The sequence below is a fragment of the Schistocerca nitens genome, chromosome 3, assembly GCF_023898315.1.
Source record: "Schistocerca nitens isolate TAMUIC-IGC-003100 chromosome 3, iqSchNite1.1, whole genome shotgun sequence".
Lineage (NCBI taxonomy): Eukaryota > Metazoa > Arthropoda > Insecta > Orthoptera > Acrididae > Schistocerca > Schistocerca nitens.
The window spans coordinates 724,957,857-724,983,012 of record NC_064616.1 but is presented as its reverse complement, the minus strand read 5'-3'; the positions used below and the strand labels follow the sequence as shown (position 1 = coordinate 724,983,012).

General features: G+C 46.5%; 1 protein-coding gene across 1 annotated transcript in view; it reads left to right on the top strand.

Annotated features, from left to right (window-relative positions):
- LOC126249736 (copper chaperone for superoxide dismutase) overlaps positions 1–25,156 on the top strand; it is a 96,558-nt gene that overhangs the window by 49,088 nt on the left and 22,314 nt on the right. Inside the window, exon 4 of the mRNA XM_049951414.1 lies at positions 22,357–22,423. Within this exon, the coding sequence (XP_049807371.1) occupies positions 22,357–22,423 (67 nt within the window). The remainder of the gene's footprint in view (positions 1–22,356; positions 22,424–25,156) is intronic.

Below are 25,156 nucleotides of genomic sequence, written 5' to 3'. Positions count from 1 at the left end.
ATAATTCTTTTGCCACGAATACGATGTTTCTCGTTATTTTATTGGGACAAATCACACAGTTAACAATGGGTTTTCCTGTGATTCTCAATTTGCTAGTGCTCAGAAACGGCATATGTACATATAGGCTTGAAATGAATGCCAATATGGCGCCTCACAACTCTGTACTGAAGGGAGACGGCATGCTTGTGACATAGGTGGCGTTGTGCTATCTCATTGGTCAATGCTCAGATGCACGCTCAGAATGTCTGACATGCCGGATATTGCTCTCCATGTTCGGAAAGACTCTGGTACGTGCTATTCCACGCTATGACGTCAGAAACTCGGCACGCTCAACGCTCAATGTTCGGATGCACGGTCCGTGTGCCAACAGCTTTAGCAGGAACTAGACTGACTTACAACTTGCAACTCACAACTACTGCTTGTGCAGGTTACTTAAGCACGCATTTCTCTTCCTGGTGGCACTGTTTTTCCAGGGGGTGCGATTCTCACAGGCAGCGTGATTGGTTTGCATGCAGCAATGTTCCTGCTGTGGTGGCTCAGTACACCATGGTTCAAATGCTTTTTAGGAACTAGTTTATTTCAAGTCAGTTCTTTTTTCCTTTTTTAAAATCAAACTGTAACTGAATGTAACTAAATTCAGCAATGGTAAATCATTGGAAAGCCTTTGCATTCTTATTGTTGTGTAGACTGAATTTCAGCTTTTGACACTCCTAAAACTCTGACTGACTGATATAATCAGTTAATTATTACTATACTCCGCTGCAGAGTGAAAATCTCATTCTGGATATTACTATATTGTTTCAATTGTCATTTCTTATAGAAGTTAGACATCACATATCTGTGGACTAATGCCAGGAGTTGCAGTAATTGAATTTCCAGGCTGTTGTCAGTTTCATCATGTGTGTCAGCAAAAGTGTCCCTTGTTGATTTATATCTAACTCTCAATCTTTTATGTATTTATTTATGTTTTGCTCATAACACATAATTTTACATGAGTGGACAGTGACAACCCATTACAAATTACAGCATTATTTTCTACATTAAGCTGCAATTAAATAATAAAAACAATAGGAAAATAATTCATTCCATAGTGCTCACTTTGTTTATATGCAATTTGTTACCATACTTATCCCACTGCAGGTCCAGGGGTTAGCACAGGCCCGAGGTATTTTTGTCCATCGTAAGAGGCAACTGAAAGGAGTCTCAAACGTTTTGGCATTTCTGTGATGGTCTCCTGTAGGGTTTCACTTCCGTTCTCCAAAATTTTCCCAAAGAGCGAGCCAGTTGGGGAAGGGCACCTTTCGTGGTGCATCATGGCTTTGCATTTCCATTCATTCTCCAACTGTTGGGTGAGGACACCTTCCTGGGTGTGTTTTCCTCCACCCATTGTGCAGTGTTGTTCTGTGCCGACAATGATCATGGAGTTCTTTGCACCTCATATCCAGCACAGTAGCCAGTCCATTGTGGTGGGGCCACCATGTACCTTATTGGTTGTAGCTCCCTGACTACACAGGGATATCCCTGCTGAAGCCTGCGTCATTAACTCCCCACATATGCCAAGGAGTAGATGCCCATCTACCTGGGGCATCATGGCTCCCGGCAATGGCCAACCTGCCAAATGGCCTTTGCTGAGGCTGGGTGGCACCCTTGGAGAGAGAGAGGGGGGGGGCTGGTCAGATTGTGTATCATCAGGGCAGATGAAACGCAATGAAGTGAACATCATCATCTCTTGCTGGTGGTTGTACACCAGCAGTCTGTAAGCGTTCGAGGTTCAATTTAATGTGATGAAGTATGACCCCAAATCATTCCCCTCCCTGGCCACGCCACCGTGGGAGAAACGCCAGGCTAAAGGTGGAAGCGAACGTTATTCATCCCAGTGCCTCTTATGCATGAGAGCTGATGGTGAATCCTCCATGTTGATGAAGCCTCAGTTTTTTGTGGAGCATTTAGAGGACAAGTTTGGGGAGGTGAAGCGATTATTCAAAATGCGATCTGTGTTAGCCTTGATAGAAATAGCATCCTCTGCCCAGTCAAGGCCTGTGACAAGCTGGAGGATGTTTGTGTTTCCATCACACCCCATAGGAGTTTAAATATGGTGCAGGGTATTATATTTCACAGGGACCTTCTTTTCAGATGCAGAGCGACGAGATGTTCATTTTGTCTGGGTCCGAAGGATTATCAGCTGGCCACCGGTGCCTTCATCTTGGCCTTTGAGGGTGATACATTATCCGAGAAAGTTAAGGTGATTGTATACCGCTGTGATGTAAAGCCATATATCCCTCCCCGATGCGGTGCTTTAAGTGCTGGAAGTTCGGGTATATGTCTTCCTGCTGTACTTCCAGCATCATATGTCATGATTGTGGACATCCATAGCATCCCAATACTCCATGTGCCCCATCTCCCATCTGTGTCAACTGCAGTGAGCAACATTCCTCTTGCTTGCCGGACTGCAGGATTCTACAGAAAGAAAGAAAAATCATGGCATACAAGACTCTGGACCGACTGACCTACACTGAGGCTAAAAGGAAATTTGAAAGGCTACATCCTGTGCGCATGACATTCTCTTATGCCACTTGCGCATGACATCCTCTTACGCCACTGCTACAACAATGGTTCCAGCCGCTTCAGTTCTACCATTTATAGTTGGCCCTCAGAACCGCAAGACTACACCTGCCCCTTTGATGGTGGGAGCACTCCTATCCCTGTTGTTCCTGCACCACCTGCTTCAGGAACAATGCCATCCCAACCATTGGGGACATCAGTCCCCACTTCTCAGCCAGAGAAGCGTCAGTCTTCTTCAGCTCTTCTCGCTACGAAGGGGTCACTCGCTTCCCAGTTTCCTACCAGTGGGAAAGAGGACACCCTCCAGTGGCTAGAGTGCCCACAGGCACCTGGTCATAGGGCTTAAAGATCCTCCTCACACCCTGAGACTGAATCAGTAAAGCCCTCCCAGCCAGAGAAATCCAAGGAGCAGTGAGAGAAACCTAAAAATAAGACCACGCCAAGGACAAAAAAATTGGAACGGCACCCACACCACCATTACCTACAAGCTCTGTGTCTGAGGATAAGGTGAAGATTCTGGCATCCGCTGAGGACCTAGGTCTTGCTGGACCCCCAGACTCAATGGATATAGAATGCACAGGTACTCACATCAGTGGCAGCATGTGGCCCTGAGGTGTAAACTGCCTCCTTGATCACTTCATGCCTTCCCTTTCTCATGACGAGATCATCCTCCAGTGGTATTGTGGTGGTTTCTTCCACCACCTGGCTGAATTATGACAACTGTTAAGCTTTCCACCTGCCTTTTGCATTGCCCTCCAGGAAACCTGGTTCCTGGTAATGTGTACCACTGCTCTTCACAGCTATAGGGGATATTATAAAAGTCGTACAGAATACGAGGTGTGTCCACAAAGTAAGTTCCGTTTGGTTATATAAAACAAATGTGTACAGATACAAAAAAATATTTATTGTACAAAAATCTGCAACTGTTAAACTACTTTTCTACATAGCTTCCAAAATTTTGTAGGCACTTGTCATAGCGTGGCACAAGTTTTTGTATGCCTTCTTCATAGAAGGTTGTCGTCTGTGTATTCAACCATGTGGTAACATGTTCTTTCAGCTTGTGTCACAGTAACCATGTGAATTGATTGTTTGGCCTTGTGGTAAGAAATAAATCAGCAAAATGCCTTTTCTGTCCCAAAAAACGGTGCACATGGCTTTTCAAGGTGTCAAGATGTGCTTAGGCATAACCTTCGTTAGGGATGAAGTTATTGATGTTTTGTTTCAGGGGTGTCGTATGATACCCAAGTTTCATCCCCTGTGACTGTCAGGGATAGAAAACCATCGCCTTCTTCATTGTAATGGGTCAAAAACTGAGGTGCACTGCCCATCCATTGTTTTTTGTGTTGTTCAGTAAGAATTTTGGGCACTCAACATGAGCAAAGTTTTCGAAATTTCATTTTCTCAGTTACAGTTTCATGAATTAGTGATCGTGAGATTTGTGGTACTCCCATAGCAATTGCACTAAGTGTAAACTTACAGTTGTGCTTAATCTTCTCTTCAATTGTGTGAACCAGTTCATCAGTAACCACAGACGAGCGTCCACTTCGTTCATCGTGCAGTTGATCACATCCTTCATTGAAGAGTCTGACCCATCTTCTAACCATTGAATCACTCATAACATTTTGTCCGTAAACAACACAGATTTGCCGAAGAATTTCCTTCAGTTTAACTTTCTTTGCATTTAGAAAACGAATCACAGATCTGATTTCACATGCAGCAGCATTTTAAATTACGGCTGACATTATAAAGGAGCACTACAAGCACACGGCGGCAGCAGCGATCTGAAAATAGTGTACATGTCTTCTCCTTCAGTCAGAGTAACTGCCGCGTATGCTTGGAACTGCGATCGTAGCGCTGCTGTGGATAGAAATAGAAATGGAACTTACTTTGTGGATGACCCTCGTGTAATGGAGTGTCAGGTGGAGTTTGTGTCTGTGTCCTGCATTCAGTATGCAGTGAATTTGTGCTCCTTCAAACTCCTCTCAAAGCTGGGGCTGTCAGGATAAGGACAATGCAGGAAATAGCCATCTGCAATGTATATCATTACCCAGATGGTGCGGTACCCCTGAACATATTGGCTGCACTGATTCAACAACTCCCTAAACGACTATTGGCTTCTGTCTCGGGTTCTTCGGCCGATGTTCATCTAATGATTTTCCTGACGTTTTGCCAGCACGAGTGGCTGGCATTGTCAAAGTGGCCACGAAAGCCTTAACAATTTTGAACTCCCTAAACCTTTCCTCTTTTGGGAGATTTTAACGCACATAACCCCTTGTGGGGTGGCACCATGCTTACTGGCCGAGGTAGAGATGTCACAAAGTTACTGTCTCAACTCGACCTCTGCCTCTTAAATACTGGGGCCCCCTTGTTCCTTAGGGTGTCCCCAGTGAAAGACAGTACCTTGGTGGTCGCCGGAAATCACTGAGGCCATTAAAGAGCGCAGGTGGGCTCTACAGTGACATAAGCAGCACCCTTCCCTGGAGCACCTAATAGCTTTTAAATAGCTCCATGCCCATGTTCACCAGCTCATAAAAAGGCGGAAACAGGAGTGTTGGGCGAGGTATGTCTCGACCATTGGGTACCATATGTCACCTTCACAATCTGGATGAAGATCAGACTGGTTTTTGGGTACCAGACCCCAACAGGTGTCCCTGTCATTAACATCAGTGGAGTGTTATGTACTGACGCAAATGCAATTGCCAAGCACTTTGCTGAGCACAATGCTTGAGCCTCTGTGTCAGAGAATTACCCCCCAGCCTTTCGCACCCTCAAATGGCAGATGGAAGGGAAACTCCTCTCGTTCACTGCACGCCACAGTGAACCATATAACACTCCATTTACTGAGTGGGAGCTCCTCAGCACCCTTGCACATTGCCGCAACAAAGCTCCTGGGCCAGATTGGATCCACACTCATATGAGTCAACATCTCCTGTTGGACTGCCAGCGATATATCCTCATCATCTTCAACCGCATCTGGTGCAATGGCATATTCCCGTTGTAATGGCGGGAGAGCACCATCGTTCTGGTGGTCAAACCTGGTAAAAACCTGCTTGATTTGGAAAGCTATTGGCCCATCAGCCTCACCAACGTTCTTTGTAAGCTGCTAGAATGTATGGTGAGTCGGCGGTTGTGTTGGCTCCTGGAGTCACGGGGCCTACTGACTCCATATCAGGGTGCCCCCAAGGGGGCCCACAGTCCTTTTGTGGGTATGTGTGTGGCACGCACGGGGCCCCGATCTATTGCAGTCTCATTTCCTTTCCTTTGAAGGCTGCATTACTGTCCCTGTTCCTCTCCCTCCCTATCCTTGCTCCTTTGTCCCCGCCCCCTCTTTTCCCTCTTAGTGGACTTCTTTATGTCGATCTGGCTATCCTCCTGGCTTTGTTTTGGTCTGTGCTATTGTTTAGTTTGCTCTTTCTATGTCCTTTTCAGCGTTTTTGGTCCCCTTGGGGTTTGACTTCCATTTCCAAAATTTTCCGTTCAATGTGAGACATTTGGGGATGAACTCCCTACCTAGCTTCCATGGTGCAGGTTCCTCTCCCCATCCCCTCCCCTTTCCCTTTGCACCCTGGCTCCCCTCCTGCTAGGTCACCAGCACGGTAGCCAGTCCGTGTGCTGGGGCTGTTAAGTACCCACTTGGTTGAGCCCCCTAAAACCATAGGGATCACACTACTAGTACCTGAGCTGTTAATGCCTCGTATATGCCCAGGAGTCGATGCTCATCGTTTTGGGGCACCAGAACTCCCGGCAGTGGCCGCCGTGCCAGACAGCCCTTGCTGTGGCTGATCAGCACCCACAGGGTGAGCCCCTGATCAGAGTGGGTGGTACTAGGGCGGACGCCTTGCACATGAAGCAACAAAAGCTTCACCATCCTGGCCATTCTGTGGCTGTCTCTAAGAGTGGTAGCAGACGTTACACTCCTTCTGATCCTTCGGCCTTTCCCTCCCTGGTGACCCATTGGGAGGAGGGTCAAACTCGCCGGCTTGGGTTGAAACCTTTCCTTCGGTACCTGGTTTGTACCAGGACGGATGGCGGTAGTTTTGCCACGACCAGACCTTTGTTTTTCATGGAGACGATTGAAGATAAGTATGGCGAAGTTGAATTGATGAGTAAAATGCAGTCCGGTGCTTTGCTCATCAAGACATCTTCTGCTGCCCAATCTGACGCCCTGTATGCTTGTGACTATCTCGGTGACGTTCCAGTCTCTGTCACGCCCCACCAATCTTTGAACTCAGTACAGGGCATTATTTCCACTAAGATCTTCTTCTGCAAACTGATGAGGAGCCCTGTGCTAACCTCTAGCTGTGAGGGGTTCGTTTTATCTGCTGTGTGCAGTGAGGCCCTCCAAACAATCGCATTGCTTTGGGCGCCTTTATCCTCGCCTTCGAGGGGGATGTCTTCCCAGAGAAGGTCAAGGTGAGATGTAAAACCTTATATTCCACCACCGATGAGATATTTTAAATGCTTAAGGTTTGGACACATGTCTTCCCTCTGCACCACTGATCCCCTCTGTGGCGACTGTGGGCACCCCTCCCATGAGGGGAGTGCCTGTGCTCCTCCGCCAATGTGTGTAAATTGTAATGTACAGCATTCTCCACGCTTGCCTAGATGCCCGATGTTTTGTGAAAGAAAGGAGGATTCAAGAGTACAAAACCTTAGATTGGCTCACCTACACTGAGGCTGGTCAAAAATATGACCGCCTGCATCCCGTGTCTATGATCTCTACTTTTGCTTCAATTACGTTCATTCCCCTCTTACCCCCTCCTCTTCCCTGCCCCACCCCATTCGCCCCATGCCTTCAGCCTCCCCCTCCCCCCTCCCCTCCCCCTCCCCCTTCCCCTCCCCTTCCCCATCAGTACCTATATCCACCCCTTCGAGTGCTGCTGCTCCTCCTCCCCTGCCGGAGAAGTGCTCCCCTCCTTCAGCAGCCGCCGGTACTGGAGCTCCCTCCCGGGACTCCTCTTCCTGGCACCCCCCTGAAAGGTGATCTACTGCTCCACAACAGCAGCGTGATCCGCGGCCGGTGGGCGCCAAGATTGCCCGGTGTAATTCTGTGCCTGCCCTCACTGAAGTCTGCCCTTCTCTTCCTTCCCAAGAGAAGCAGCAGAAATGCAGGAACAAGGGCAAGGCCCCTCTGGTCCCCTAAGGTGCAGTCTTCCCCTCCTACAGTCAATGAACCAACAGAGTCTGACCCCATCTATATGGATATTACCCCATCCTTATCGGTGATGGATAGCGACTCGGTGGCGTGACCAACTCCAGTCTATTCGCTTCCACTTTGGACTCTGGCTTGAGAATCCTCCAGTGGAATTGTAATGGATATTTGTGTCACCTTGCAGCCCCTTCTTTCCTTCTACTCTGCTGCTTGTATTGTGCTCCAGGAGACCCATTTTGTCAATTCTTACTTACCTACCCTTCATGGTTTCCACGCTTTCTGTCGGAACTGAATTGGCCCCTTGCGGGCTTCTCGTGGTGTTTCCACTTTGATCCGCAAGAACATTGTTAGTAAATGGGTTCCCCTCTGTACCATTCAGGAAGCCATTGTTGTCAGGGTCCATCTGGCCACTCCAATCACAATCTGTAATCTCTACCTCCCACCTGACAGGCCGCCCACATCCCATGCCCTCACCACCCTTCTTAAACAACTCCCTTCTCCCTTCCTGTTATTACTTTAATGCCCACAACCCTCTTTGGGGTAGTCATACGACTACTGCCCTGGGCAGGACAGTTGAAGCTGTTCTGGCAGGGCTTGACCTCAGTTTACTAAACACAGGCACTCCCACACACTTTAGTGTGGCGCACTGCACTGCACTCAACCATTGACCTCTCCATCTGCAGTCCCGGCCTTCTTCCCTCCATTCAGTGGGGCGTCCATAATGACTTATGTGACAGCGACCATTACCCGATTGTTTTGACCTTCCTTCAGTGTCTCTCGCTCCATCACCCTCCCAGGTGGGCCATATCTAAGGCTGATTGGGGTGCCTTCTCCTCTGCTTCCATCCTCCCTGTATTGTCACATGACAGTATTGATGAATCTACTCAGACTTTGACTGCCACCATCCTTTCAGCAGCTTTTTCAGCAATCCCTTCTTCTTCAGGTTCCCCCTGCTGGAAGATGGTCCCTTGGTGGACTCCGGAAATTGCTGCAGCCATAAAAGACCACCGCCGTGCTCTTCAACACTTGAGGCGGCACCCTTCTACTGCTCTTCTTCTGGTTGTTAAACGACTCCGTGGCCAGGCCCGCTACCTAATCAAATTTCAGAAACTGATTTGCTGGGAATGATATGTAGCTGCCATAGGACCCCACACCCCCTCTTCACAAGTCTGGGCGAAACTCCGGTGAATTTTTAGCCACCGTCCTCCCACCAGGGTTGCAGGAATTTCTGTGCATGGTGTTGTCTTTACCAATCTGGACTTTGTGGCAGAAAATTTCACTCAACACTTCGCTCAAGCTTCGGCATCGGTTCAATATCTGCCCACATTACTTCTCCTGAAAGAGCGTTCAGAACAACTACCTTTGTCTTTTGTTTCTCACTGCTCAGAACCATATAATTCCCCATTCAGCGAGTGGGAATTTGCCAGCGCCCTCGCCCTTTGTCCTGACACAGCTCCTGACCGGATCGGATACATAACCAAATGCTCCAACACTTGTCAGTGGCTGGCCACCATTGTATACTGACCCTCTTCAGCTGTCTGTGGGGTGAAGGGGGTATTTCCTACCCAGTGGCAGGAAAGCATTGTTGTTCCAGTGTTGAAGCCAGGGAAGCTGCCTCTTCAGTTGAGTAGCTACCATCCAGTTAGCCTTACTAACACCCCCTGCAAGCTCCTTGAACATATGGTGAGTCGGAGTCTGTTTTGGATCCTTGAAACCCACGACCTTTTGTCATCGACTCAAAGTGGTTTTCGCTGTGGCCGCTCTATGGTGGATAACTTGGCCCACCTGGAGTCTGCTATCCAGTCGGCTTTTGCTCATCGGCAACACCTCCTTGTAGTCTTCTTTGATTTGCATAAAGCCTATGACACCACCTGGCCCCACATCATCCTCACCGCCCTTCACGAATGGGGCCTCCATGGCGCTCTGCCCGTTTTTATCCATAATTTCCTTTCTTGTCGCTCTTTTCGGGTCCAAGTTGGTTCCTCCTACAGCTCTCCCCATCGGCAAGAAAATGAGGTTCCACAGGGTTCTGTGCTGAGCGCCCCTCTCTTTCTCATAGCCATTAATGGTGTGACAGTGTCCCCCTCTTTGTATGCTTACGATTTTTGTATCTACCTCATCTCCTCTGTAATGGGCGGTGCAGAACGCTGTCTACAGGGGCCAATCTGTCGGGTGCACTCATGGGTTCTCTCCCATGGCTTTCAGTTTTTGCCAGCCAAGACTTGTCATGCATTTCTGCCGTCACCATACAGTCCATCCCCATCCGGAACTGTTCCTCGATGGCCATCGCCTTTTGGGTCTGGTCTTCGATGCCCAGTTGACATGGCTCCCTCACCTTCGCCAGCTGAAGAGGATGTGCTGGTCCCATCTGTGTTCTTAGGTGTCTATGCAATACCACCTGGGGTGCAGACCGCTCTGTTCTCCTGCAATTGTATCAAGCATTGGTCCAGTCTCGTTTAGACTATGGAAGTCCTGTCTATGGATCTGCGTTGCCTTGGACACTGCAGATACTAAACCCCATCCACGACTGTGGAGTCCAACGTGCGACTGGTGCCTTCTGGACTAGCCCCGTACTTAGCCTTCTTGCAGAGGCGGGGATTCCACCACTGTGAATTTTGCGCCAGCAAAAGCTGATGTCTTATGCGCTCCGCATTCACTGCACCTCCAAGCACCCTAATTATGGTCTCCTTTATCCAGACATGGAGATCACCCTGCCGCAGCTGCGCCCACAATGTGGGCTTACCATGTCTGTCCTTATTCAGTCGCTGTTTTCTGCGCTCCAGCAATTGCCTTTACCACCTCTCTTCTCCACTCATGCGCGTATCCCTCCGTGGTGTCTCTCTCGGCCGCAGCTCTGTCTTGATCTCACAATCGATTCAAAGGATTCTGTCCCTCCGGTGGCTCTTCGCCACCAGTTCTTCTGTCTCCTCAGTTCTTTTCAGGATTCACAAGTGATCTATAGTGATGACTCCATGGTTGCTGGTTGCACTGGTTTTACTTACACCTATGTGCGATGCACGGAACTTCGTTCCTTGCCAGGTGGCTGTAGTGTTTTTACTGCAGAATTGGTAGCCATCTTGCGCACACTTGACCATATCCACTCCTGCTCAGGACTGTCCTTCACTATATGTAGTGACTCACACTATTGGCCAGTGCTTCCCTCGCCACCCATTGGTCATCACTATCCAGGACTCCCTTTCTCTCCCTGCTCAACGTGGATGCTCGGTGGTTTTCATTTGAACCCCAGGGCATGTTGGGTTCTGGCAATGAACTTGCCAATCGACTGGCTAAATTAGCTACTACCAGGCCATCTCTTGCTATAGACCTTCGCTCGGCATTATGTCGTCAGGTTTTGGGCCTTTGGGATGCAGGATGGATCACTCTTTCTTCTCTGAACAAGCTAAGGGCAGTGAAGGATTCTACAACTCCATGGCAGTCCTTCTTACGGGCCTCTCATAAGGCCTCTGTCGTCCTCTGCTGGCTCTGCATCAGCCATACTTTTTTGACTCACGGTTATCTCCTCAGTCATGAGGACCCCCCCTCTCTGTCATTGTGGATCGATGTTGACTGTGGCTCACATCTTATTGGACTGCCCCAACTTAGCCACTCTACGATGGACTTTCAGTTTTCCAGACTCGCTATCCCTGGTGTTGGCTGACAATGCCTCAGCAACGGATCTCGTTTTACGTTTTATTCGTGATGGGGGGTTTTTATCGCTTTATTTAAGGGAGGATCCTTCCACCTTATTGGTGAGTGGAGGGGATGGCAGGCCCTCTTGCTGCCCCCCCCCCCTGTCCCCCCCCCTCCCGACTGGATTGACTTCAACTCGGCTTGGTGGCTCACCCCGGATCTCTGCCTTCCCACTCCTTTTGTTATGGGGTCTGTTACATCTTGAGCGTCTCGTCTCTCTTGTCTCCTGTGCTTCTTCCTTCCCACACCTGTCATTAGTCACTTTCTTTCCATCACATCTTCTTCTGCCCTTTTCCTTCCTTCCCTTAGTTTCTCATTTTATGGACATTGTAGTTGCCTCTCCTAATGTGGGATTTTATCAGTTTTAGTTAATCTAGGGTTGGAGGGACTGATGACCGTGTAGTTTGGTCCCTTCTACATCCAACCAACCAATCCATACCAGGGGGGTTTCCACCAGGTCACTCTACCGCTGATAGTCCAGTGTCCCTAGAGTATTCCATCCGAACAGACTTTTCCAGACGCCAATGCCTGGTTGTCATCTTTTTTGATTTAAGAGAAGCTTATGACACGACCTGGCGACATCATATCCTTGCCACATATGAGTGGGGTCTCAAAGGCCCGCTTCCGATTTTCATCTAAAACTTCCTGTCACTCTGTACTTTCCACGTCTAAGTTGGTGTCTCCCATAATTCCCCCCCTCCAGGAGAATGGAGTCCTGCAGAGCTATGTATTGAGTGTTTTCTCTATTTTTAGTGGTCATTAACGGTCTAGCAGCAGCTCTGGGGCGGTCCATCTCACCTTATCTGTGTGCACGCAACTTTTGCATTTCCTACTACTCCGCCAGTACTGGTGTTGCTGAGCGGTGCCTACAGGGAGCCATCCACAAGGTGCAGTCATGGTCTTTAGCCCACAGCTTCCAGTTTTTAGCTGCAAAGTCATGCGTCATGCACTTCTGTTGACATCGTACCATTCATCTGGAACCAGAACGTTACCTTGATGATGATCCACTTGCTGTAGTGGAGACATATTGATTCTTCCGATTGATTTTCGACACCCAATTGACTTGGCTTCCTTACCTTTGTCAGCTTAGGCGCACCTCAGTGCCCTCTGCTGCCTGAGCAACACCAACTGGGGTGCAGATCACTCTACACTGCTGCAGCTCTACAGAGCCCTTGTTCAATCCCGCCTTCATTATGGGAGTCTGGTTTATGGTTTGGCAGCACCCTCAGCATTGCAGTTACTAGACCCAGTGCGCCACAGTGAAGTTCAATTAGTGAAGGGAGTATTTTGGATGATTCCGGTGACCAGTGTGGTGGCTGGAGGCTGGAGTCCCTCCATTGCAGAACAGGCATGCACAACTGCTCACCAATTACGTCGCACACATTTGTAGCTTTCCTGACCATCCAAATTACCGTCTCCTTTTACCATCCATGGTGGTTCATATCGTGCATCGGCAGCCGGGGTCAGGGATTATGATCGCGGTTCGCGTCGTATTGCTTCTGTCTGAACTGGAGTCCTTCCCTTTACCACCTCTACTCCAGGTCCATTCATATACACCTCCATGGTGTATACCTAGGCCGCAGCTTCTGGACCTTTCACATGGCCCTAAGGACTCCGTTCCTCCCGAGGCTCTCCAATGTCACTCCCTTTTGATTCTTGACATGTCCCGAGGCTCTGAAGTAGTTTACACTGATTGCTTGATGGCTGATGCTCATGTTGGCTTTTTCTATTCTCACAGAAGACATATCAAACAGCACTCCTTGCCAGATGGTTGCAGAGCTGATGGCCATATCTTGTGCTCTTGAGCATATCCGTTCGCACTCTGGTGAGTTGTTTCTTGTCTGTTGTGACTCTTTGAGCAGCTTACAAACTATTGACCAGTACTACCCTCACCATCCTTTGGTAGCAACCATCCAGGAGTCCATCTATGCCCTGGAACAGTCTGATCATTCAGTGGTGTTTGTCTGGACCCCAGGTCATGTTGGATTCCCAGGCAATGAACTTGCTGACACACTAGCCAAACAGGCTATGTGCAAACCGCTCCTGGAGATTGGTATCTCTGAAACTGACTTCCGTTCGGTATTGCGCCATAAGGTTTTTCAGCTTTGGGAGACAAAATGGCATCACCTCGGTATGCACAACAAACTGCATGCCATAAAGTAGGCTACAAACGTGTGGAAGTCCTCCATGTGGGCCTCTCGCAGGGATCTGTGGTTCTCTGCTAGCTCGGCATCAGGCACGCTTGGATGACCCATGGCTATGTCCTTCTCCATGAAGACCCACCTCAGTGTCAGTGTGGTGGCAGGTTGACATTGGCTCATATTCTGTTGTGTTGTCCTACTTTGGCTGCCCTGTGATGTAATCTTTGGTTACCGAACTCTATCATTAATTTTAGCTGACAACCCCACATCGGCTGATTAAGTTTTATATTTTATATATCGTTCTATCTAATTTTTAGCACATGTCCTTTATCAGTCTGTGTTCTCTACCCTAGTGCTTTTAGGCTGGAGGTTTTGATGTGTTGCAGAGTGGTTGGCTTATCCTTTTTATTCTCGTGATCAGCAAGACACAGTCATCTGCTCTCATTTTAGTCCCTTCTATCTGTTTCTTGCATGTCTCTGTGGTCTTCTTGTCCTGTTTTGTCCATTGTAGTGTTTGTTGTCCTTCTGTCGTTCTTGTGTGTTTTTTTTTCCCTCCTGGTTTTCTGCTGTGAGTCTTGTTTTTTTGTCTTTCCCTTGTGGAGTTGTTTCTAGGAACAAGGGACCAATGACCAGGCAGTTTGGTCCCTCCCCCCCTCCCCCCTTTCAACCAACCAGCCAACTACCATACTTATATCTAGAACACTATTATTGTTTACATTATTATTCACATTAATCCTAGTTACACAGGTGTTTCCCCCTGCGGGTCCGGGGGTAAGAATAGGCCCGAGGGATTCCTGCCTGTCGTTAGAGGTGACTAAAAGGAGTCCCTCCCCCTCAAGGGGGTAGTTTGCGCCTGCGTCCGGATACGGGTGGTTTAATGACTTACATTTGTGGTCATTTTGGCTTTTCGCTTCTTCCTTCCTTCGTTTGTTTCCTTTCTTTGTCCTTCTCCCTCTCTTACTGTCTTCCTTACTTTTTACCTCGCCTTCTTCTCCTTGCCTTCTTCTCCTTGCCCACCCTATGGTCTCCGCCTCGGTGTTTGGGACAGTCTGCCCTTTCTCTCCTTCTCTCCCTTTTTTTTCCTATTCTTCTTTCCTCCCTGTGCGTGCCTGAAGGCCGACCCACACGTTCACACGCGTAGCCGGTGACGGAGTAACGCGTAATTCCTTGCCCTGGGTAGACAAGTAAGGCACGCACGTACCCCCTGGTAACGGCCAGGCCTGGGGAGGGGTGATTGCCTGAGCTGACACCTTCCTACCATGCCGATTGGTCCCTCCGTCCCTCCGTCTTCTCAGGAGGTGTGACCTGAGGTGTAAACATTCACCTAAGGCGGGAGCGCCCTCTGAGAGGGTCCCCACAAGGAAGGAGCGCGCCATCGGAGATGCTGGCAATCATTGGGGATTCATCCGCAATGGATTTCTCTCCTTCTTCTCTCTCGACTTCTGCCCAAACTCGGAAACATGACCAGCCACCAGTGACAAAAGTATTACCGCCTGCCCTGAAGTTCCTAGTAGTTTCTAGATCTGAGGATGGAAAGGATTTTTCATCTGTCAACCCTTTCGTTATTCAGAAGGGCGTAGATGCCATAGCCGGACCTGCCAAGTCTTGTACCAGGATGCGTAACGGTACCTTGTTGTTGGAAACTGAGAGTGCCTTTCAAGCACAAAAACTCCTTCGGGACACACTACTGTACATGTTCCCTGTCTGGGTGGAGGCTCACCGCACTTTGAATTCGTCACGTGGTGTGGTATATACCAGATCACTCTACGGATTGACTGATGAGGAGATTCAGTCTTTCCTCGCTGAGCAGGGCGTGATGGCTGTCCATAGGGTCATGAAAAAGGTCGACAATGACCTTGTACCGACCCGGACACTTTTTTTGACCTTTGATAGTGTTCAGCTGCCGTCGCGCATCAAAGCGGGCTATGAGGTTATCTCTGTTAGCCCCTATGTCCCGATACCTACGTGCTGGTACCAGTGTCAGCATTTTAATCACACCCGCTAGTCTTGTTCTAATGCGGCTAAATGCGTCACTTGTGGCAGGGACGCCCATGAGGGTGACTGTCCACCTCCATCTCCTCGTTGTGTGAACTGTCAGGGTGACCATGCAGCGTCCTCCCGCGACTGTCCCATCTACAAGGATGAACGCTGTATACAGGAAATTTGGGTCAAAGAGAAAGCGTCCACCTCGGCTGCTCGCAAGCTATTTGCTAGTAGGAAGCCCACGCTGCTCCCAGCGGGGAAATACAGTACTGTCCTCGCCTCTCCTCGGACTACCAGGGAGGTGTCAACGCAGACGTGCGATCTGACCTTTAGCGCTACGGTCGTCCGTTCGGCCAGTGCTAAGATCGCCCAGTCAACGTCTCCTCTTCCTCCCGTCACCCATAAGACACAAGCACCTTCATCAGCTTCTGCCAAGACTAAGACCCAGAAGTCAGATGCACGGGCCTTCAAGAAGGAACCGTCCCGTACAGACTTCCTACGTACCCCAAACTCCCAGCCATCGACTAGTACTTCGACTAAATGACCTTCCAAGAAGGCTCATAGGAAGCAAAGTTCTCCTTCTCTGCCACGGCACGTTTCTTCTCCTGCGCCATCCAGCGGTTGCCGCCCCAGGCCGTCATCCATTTCACCTGGCCGCACCGCTGGTAGCCGAACATCTGGCTGTTCACCGGTGGAGGAAGCTCCCCCTCCCGGCCATCTTAACAAGATGGCCGATGAACCTATTGAACAAATGGACGATGACTCTCCGCCTATTGATAGCGGCAGCAGTGCTCGCTCGAAGCCAGGCCCTCAGTGGCCTTTGAGGTGACCCCTTCTTGCTTCTCCTTTTTCCTTTTCTTCTCACGATAGCACTTCTTCATTGGAATATTCGCGGCATTCGCTCCAACTGAGAGGACTTAAAGTTGCTGCTACGCTTGCACTGTCCGCTCATCGTAGCTCTCCAGGAAACTAAGCTACGCCCATGCGATCAAATTGACTTGGCACACTATGCCTTTGTGCGTTTTGACCTACCCCCTGTGGCAGGTAGCCCGGCTCATGGAGGGGTTATGTTACTGGTCCCAGATGATACCTACTATGATCCCATCACATTGCACACTGACCTGCAGGCAGTTACCGTCCGAATTACTCTCCCCACTTTTACATTATCCATTTGTACCGTTTACACTCCATCGTCGTCTGCCGTTACTAGGGCAGACATGATGCAAATTATTGTTCAGTTACCTGCACCATTTTTGTTGACTGGAGACTTCAATGACCACCATCCCCTTTGGGGCTCTCCAGCATCCTGCCCGAGAGGCTCCCTGTTAGCAGACCTTTTCAGCCACCTCAACTTGTCTGCCTCAATACTGGCGCCCCTACTTTTCTTTCGGACACAACTCACACCTATTCCCATTTAGACCTCTCTATATGTACTACCCAACTTGCACGCCGGTTTGAGTGGTACGCACTTTCTGATACGTATTCGAGCGACCACTTCACTTGTGTTATCCATCTCCTGCATCATACCCCATCTCCATGCTCAACTAGTTGGAACATCTCCAAAGCAGACTGGGGGCTCTTCTCTTCCAGGGCGACTTTTCAGGATCAAACCTTCGCAAGCTGCGATAGTCAGGTCGCACACCTCACGGAAGTCATTCTCACTGCTGCTGAATATTCCATCCCTCATACTACTACTTCTCCACATTGCGTACCGGTCCCTTGGTGTACTGCAGCATGTAGAGACGCTTTACATGGTCGTCGGCGTGCTTTACGCACCTTTCAACACCACCCTACGATGACGAATTGTATTAATTATAAACGATTACATGCGCAGTGTCGTCGTATTATTAAAGAAAGCAAGAAAGCCAGCTGGGCTGCTTTCACAAGCACCTTCAACAGTTTTACTCCTTCTTCTGTTGTCTGGGGTAGCCTGCACCAGCCATCTGGCACTAAGGTCCACTCACCAGTTTCTGGCTTGACGGTCGTGAATGACGCCCTTGTGGCCCCTGAGGATGTCTCCAATGCCTTAAGCCGATTTTTCGCAGAGGTTTCGAGCTCCGTTCATTACCACCCTGCCTTCCTCCCCCGAAAACAGGCAGAGGAGGCAAGGCCGCCTAACTTCCACTCCTCGAATCATGAAAGTTATAATGCCCCATTCATCATGCGGGAACTCGAAAATGCACTTGCCCGGTCACGGTCCTCTTCTCCGGGGCCTGATTCTATTCATATTCAGATGCTGAAGAACCTTTCTCCTGAGGGTAAAGGTTTTCTTCTTTGTACTTATAATCGCGTCTGGATTGAGGGTCATGTCCCCACATGCTGGCATGAACCTATTGTTGTCCCGATTCCTAAGCCGGGGAAGGACAAGCACTTGCCTTCCAGTTACCGACCCATTTCCCTTACCAGCTGTGTCTGTAAGGTGATGGAACGAATGGTTAACTCTCGTTTGGTTTGGCTGCTCGAATCTCAACACCTACTTACCAATGTACAATGTGGATTTCGTAGGTGCCGCTATGCTGTTGACCATCTGGTTGCCTTGTCGACCTTCATTACGAATAACTTCTTGCGGAAGCGCCCGACCGTGGCTGTGTTCTTTGATTTGGAAAAGGCTTACGACACCTGTTGGAGGGCAGGCATTCTCCGCACCACGCGTACATGGGGCCTTCACGGTCACCTCCCTCTTTTTATTTGTGCCTTTTTAATGGATCGACAGTTCAGGGTACGTGTGGGTTCTGTCCTGTCCGATGCCTTTCGCCAGGAGAATGGGGTGCCACAGGGCTTAGTTTTGAGCGTCGCTCTCTTCGCCATCTATTGCGGCGCGCAGCATACATGTTTCCTGGAGCACTGTCTTCAGCGTTGTCTTGACAGTCTGTACTCCTGGAGTGTTGCCAATGGCTTCGATTTTTCTGCCGAGGAGATGGTTTGTATTAACTTCTGGCGCTACAAAGAGTTTCTCCCACCGTCCTTACGTCTTGGTCCCGTTGCTCTCCCATTCGTGGAGACAACAAAATTTTTAGATCTTACATTTGACAGGAAACTTAGCTGGTCTCCACATGTGTCATATTTGGCTGCCCGTTGTACCTGTTCTCTAAATGTCTTCCGTGTTCTCAGCGGTACGTCGTGGGGAGTGGATCGAACCGTCCTACTTCACCTATATCCGTCGATCGTCCGCTCAAAGCTGGATTATGGGAGCTTTGTATACTCCTCTGCACGGCCGTCCATCTTACGCCGCCTCAACTCTATACAACATCGGGGGTTACGGATGACCCAGGAGCAGCTGCTCGCGTTCTTCGTTTTATCCACTTGACAAACCTGTCTAAGGACATTTGATTATGCTGTTTTCTTTTAATCCCTTGCCTGTTAATGTGCCTTTTATAGTGTTGTCCTTTTTAGTTGATGTTTTAACCTTGTGCCTCGCAGTGCATTCATAACTTAGTCTGGGCGCTAATGACCACTGTAGTTGTGTGCCCTAAAACCTTCTGGTAAGTACACGAAAGTCTGTTTTATACCTTGTATCATGGTTGTGAATTTGTGTTCCTGTATGTGACCTTAGTGTCTTCTTTCACTACTATAATGGCTTCTGGCATGTACATGGCATAAACTGTGAGAATATTGAAACTGGTAAACAGGCTTTTACAGGATGTACCATATTTCACTTTTGCTGCAATTCTCAAGGCTTTCTTCTGCAGTTTGAAACCATTTTCATATTAGTGTGACAGTTCCTGACCCAAAGTGCTATTTTGTAAGACAAGAAAGGTTATACTAATCCAAAATATACAGTCCTTGGGGTTTCAGAATTTAGTTGAGAATTTAGAGATGATGATAACCTCTCCTTAATGCATGTAGATGTTGTTTTGAGACTTGGTCAACTTGTTGGTCCTATGAAAGTTGGTCTTATATGAATCAGCTCAAAAATTTACATTCTGAACAGGTTTTTGACAGAAACCCATCATTCGCAATATCTTGTCTGTTGGGATCACTCAGTTTAAAGTGAATAATATTTATTTGTTCTGTGTTAACATTTTAGTTGTCTCTTTCAAAGTGAGCTATTGCCTTTTCAATAAAGTTTTGAATCTCTTCAGACACCAGATATGTCATCAATATACATAGCGATGAGATGCTTACTATCTAGAGAACTTGAGAAATCATTTACATAACATATAAAGAGTAATGGAGCCCTGAGAAATACAGCTATGTCCTCTCCAATATTTCTCCATTATTATATACTGGGTGCCCCTCCTAAGAGTCATCAGGCACATTTTCGCTGGTGTTGCAGCAGACATTTGCTATATCTCTTTTGCAATTTATAGATGGAGTCAGTCCAAACAAATGCTTCTCATCTTGTCTTTCGTGTGACGCCCAGCATTGTTGGACACATCTGTTTTTTTTTTTTTACCGTTACAAAGAAAATCATTTTTAAAGTGGAATTTTACCTGTTATTCAATAGGGCAGTTCCAAATTAGTTTAGTGAAATATTCGTTTATTCTGGTTCATGCCAAATGCTAGTGCCATGCAGTGGCACTGCTCAGTCACTGTTGGAGTACTGGTTATTCATTGTGTGTTACTGTCCCATTAATACATATTAGTAAAAGGAGCATCAGACTAGACTAGTGTTTTTTTTTTCTAATTTAGGACTACTCTATCAAATGAGCACGTAAAATTCTTCTTTAAAAATCATTTTGTGTGTAATGGGAAACATACTGACACCTTCTGTCACCACTGGGCATTCCACGAAAACCTGATGAGCAGTATTTGTTTGGGCTGACTCCAGGTACACACTGCAAAAGCAAGATTGCAAATATCTGCTGAAGCACCAGAGAAAACATGCCTGACAACTCTCAGGAAGCTCATCCTGTATAATTTGCATATGCTATTCTTTGACTTTTAAATATGTTTGTAGAACTGCATTAGTTTTCCAGTAACACCACTCATTGCAATTTTTTTTGCACATCATGATGTACTGTATCAAGTTTTTGAGAGGTCCAGGAGTACTGCTGCTGCTTGGTATTGTTCATTTATTATTACAAGTACATAATGGACACTTTGTACTGTTGCTGATGTGATACTTTGACTTCTTCTGAAACAGTGGTGGAAATCACTAATGTTTCAGCATTATTCCAGTGTTGCAAGACTCCTTTTAACATTATTTCCTGAATCAGTTTCCTGACTGCTGGGATTGGGGCAATAGATTTGTAACTATCTCACATCCATTGTGACAAATTAACTGGGCAGTATTGTAGTTGAGAAATGTGTTTAATGTTGAATTGTGAATGGTATCATAGACATTCAATTATTGAAGCTCAAAAAGAGTGTGCGTGCGTGCGCGCGCTGCATGGTCTGTGTGTGTACACCCACTGATGGATGAAGAGAAATGAATTCAGTTGTTGGCTGTGAAAAAGTATAGGGCTAAAGAGAAGGCCTAAGAGTGTTAATTTGAATGGTACTATGCATACATACGTGCGTGCACACATGCATGTATGCACGCATAGGACCATTCAAATTAACACTCATGGGCCTTCTCTTTAGCCCAGTATTTTTTTTCACTCAACAAGTGAGTTTGCTTGTGTTGATCAGTCAGTCTACTATGTAGTGTGATCTTTATCATTTCCTGATTGATTGCTTCTTAGCCCTGTAGATTTGATGATAATTATCCCTTAAGGTCACTTTCTATTCATGTCCATCGGTTGAGTCTGGTAGTCTTGTTTTTCAAGACTGTGTGAATCTGGTGAGTACGCCTCTTTGGTACGTTCTTTCTGTGTCCCTCAAGTTTGGCTGCCCGTACATACTGTAATCAGAGTTTCTATATTTGCATATACATTTCTGCATGTGTCTTGGGTGATGTATTCAGAATTTTGTTCTTTGTCATAAGATTTTTCTCATAATTTTACATTATTATGCTTTTAATAGCACTTTAAAATTTTTTTGGAAAGTAAATGTGTAGATTTATTCTGTTTCAGTAACTGTTGTATGGCATTAGATTTTTAGTGTAAGGACAGGCGATTTTTTATTACAAACAATCTTTGTTAACTGAAATGTAGTTTCTATTTTCTGAAGTCTGACTTTTATAGAATCCATTTTGTAAAAATTTTCAGTGATACATTTACCTAGGTATCTAGATTCTTTAATGCAGAATATTTTGTTGTTGCCAATTGTGGTCGTACATGGTGTTTTGCATCAGTTATGTTTTTGTGACAGTGGTAGTCTAATATTTCCTATTTCAAGTTTTTTTTGTGCATTTGTTATGTCTTAAGCAATTAATGCCATGTCATCAGCATAGATTAGACAATATAATTTTACATATTTGGGCTTAGGTCTCAGTAAGTGTGTTGATGTTCCTGCTTTTCCCATTTCCTTCTCTTCCCAGGGTGCAGTTGAGTAAGAATGGGATAGGGTATCGCTTACTCATGCTAAGCCCTCTCATAACTGTGTGTCTTGTGAAAAGAAAAGAGACTAAAACAACGAATAATGACACTTTGAGTCAAAACTATGATCCTGTTCATGTCCATTCAGGTGTAGACCCTCAGCAAATGCTTCCCTACTATTGATAATGGCAGTAATTTTTTTTGCAGGGAAGTTTTTCTCTCTTTGATGTCTAAAATATAGAAAGAACTATATTTGTATAATATTTAAAGTTAACTTTTCTCTTCAGGATTCCCCAACGTAGATTGAAAAACTTCCATGTTGCATTTCATTTGTGTCAATACTGCACAAGAATTGGAATTTTTGCTTGATTTCTAGCAAGCTTATTTTTGCACTGTCAAGTATGTGTGTATATTTTCAGGTATTGGAGTGCTGGATTAATCCTAATTTTCTTTATTCCATTAACAGCTTGGGTGGGCACTATAACCCACAGAATACAACCCATGGTGGTCCACTTGACAATGCAGGATGTAGAGTAAGTAAGCAATTAAGAACGATATTGATGAATAATACTGATTCCATAACAGTATGTGGGTACAGATAAGTCAAGTAAATGCATGTTGAGACACTACAGCAAGCTGGTCAGTCATAACTCCCCCTTTTCTCCGTGGAGGGGGGGGGGGGGGAGGAGGGCAGGGCAGGAGGCGGTGGCAAAGTAATAAGGATGAAGTAGAGGTGATGCGATACATGTGTATATTGAGATGGCAACAAAATTAATGAGTGGGCTACATAAACATATTGTAAAACAGTAAAGTGTTCCGATTACATTATAAACAAAGAAATAGAAAAGTTATTTACACACATTGTTTTACAGTAGATGGTTGTGATGATACATGGCAGTAAGACTATTGTTGATTAAACTGACAGAAAAAATTGCATTCAAAATTATAAAATACATATAAAATCAATACACATTATTCAAAACTGGCACTCATAACATCATATGCAGAATAAAAGCAGTATTTTTTTCTGTAAAATTGATAGTTAACTTAATCAGAAGTATTCCTCTGTGTCTAATTCTGTCATACCCGTGATATATGTGCTGGTCATTTATCTGATGTTATTTGAGTGGCAGATCTTGTATATGTGCTCGTCATTATTTTTAGTGAATCGGTGATAACTGTTCATAAAATTAAGTTTCTAGATTACACACTGATGGATAAAAAATGTGAAACACCCAGAAGGAAAGGGGGGAGGGGGGGGGAGGAAACTTCATGTGTTGAAAGCTTATGTGATGTTATTTCAGCGATTACAAAGTCAAATTTACAAAGAACTTGAAGTATGCGCCCACTTATTAGTATAGCATTGCACTTCCTCTGGCCATGGATGCATGCAGTGATTCAGTTGGAAAGGATGTCATAAAGACGTACCCTCTCCCTAGGCAGCTGTTGTAATTGATCATTGATATGCTAGATCAGGGGCGGGCAAACGTTGCACGCGGCTCATAAGCACACGGCACTGCACGTGTGCTGCTCGCGTGCAATCATCAAACGGGACAGTGACGACAGCCGGCAGGTTGCGGCAGTGTAGTACCAGGCTAAGCTGCAGACGTTGAAGCGAAGCAACCACTACGTAGTGAACTTTGTATTTCAAGAACCGGAAAATGCAGAGTGAATCAATGAAACGGAGAAGTGGAGATTTGCTATCTTTTAAAAAGGAATGGGAGAATCATTTTTTCTTCGTGTAAAAACGTGAAAATTCGAAATGTTAAATATGTGACAGTATTCTCGCAGGTCAGCGGAAGTTTAATATTGAACGCCATTATAATAAATTTCAATATGTTCCCGTGCTTAGTGCAATAAAAGAGGAATTTCTCAAGCGATTTGGGGATATATCATACTTATCCCAAGGTTTTGAATAGTTCTTGACACAATTTGCTGTTTCTGTAGATGATATTCATCCCAGTATGCAAATGGAATTAATAGATCTGCACTGTAGATTCTACAGCATAATTCTCGTCTGAGAGACAAGTTCCTTTTGGCAAGAGGTGTAATAGATTTTTATCATGACTTTCCACAGCAAGAGTTTCCTCGTCTCCATCGTGAAGCCGTGAAGATAATGTCAATGTTTGGCTCGACATACGTTTGTGAGAGATTTTTTCTGTTATGAAAATTAATAAGTCTCGGTTAAGAGCAAATATCAGTAATGAAAATTTACGTAACTGTTTGCGTTTGTCTGTATGTAGAAATTTTGTTCCAGACATTAAACGTATTGTAAACTCCACCTGTTATAATTAAATAAAACGTATTGTAGGTAATAGGTACTCTTTCAAACCACGATTTCTTTCAAGCAGCCAGCCGCGGTGGCCGTGCGGTTCTAGGCACTGCAGTCCAGAACCGCGTGACTGCTACGGTCACAGGTTCGAATCCTGCCTCGGGCATGGATGTGTGTGATGTCCTTAGGTTAGTTAGGTTTAAGTAGTTCTAAGTTCTAGGGGACTGATGACCTCAGATGTTAAGTCCCACAGTGCTCAGAGCCATTTGAACCATTTCTTTCAAGCACTCCTACTAACCTTATTCCTTCATTCAATAAAGCAGGCCAGGAAACAAAACGCATTACAGAGGAAGAAGCCGAGAGACGGTATGGTGGGGAGTGGAGAGAAGCGGGTGGCCAGCTTGCCCCTTTGTGCACGCAGAACACCTGTTAACTGCACACGTGCAAGTGCATCGCACACGTGCAGGATTCCTGCCCGCCCCTGTACTAGATACTGGGACAAATTTGACTTCGAGTTAATCTCACACACGTTCTATCAGGAACAGATCTGGAAATCTCGCTGGCAGTAGGAGTACCTCAACCTCTCACAGACAGTTCATATACACACTTCATTTGTGAAAGAGCATTGAAAAATGGTACCACAATACTGTCACATGAAAGGTAACACAAGAGGACGCAGGATGTTCATGATGTACCATTGTGTCATCAGAGTTCCCTCAATCGCTACAAGTCGTGACCTGAAGTCATATCCGATGACTCCCTACACCGTGACACCAGGAGTAACACTGCTGTGCCTCTCCAAAACATTGGAAAAATAGGACCTCTTCCCAGTTTGCTGCCATACGTGCCAGTGATTGTCATCCAGGGTAGTCAGAACCACGATTAATCGCTGAACATAGTGTGACACCATTCGTCGTCAGTATGTACTTTCTGGTCATGGTACCACTCCAAACACAGTTTAGTCTTAATGGTACTCTTTGCATTGGATGGGAAT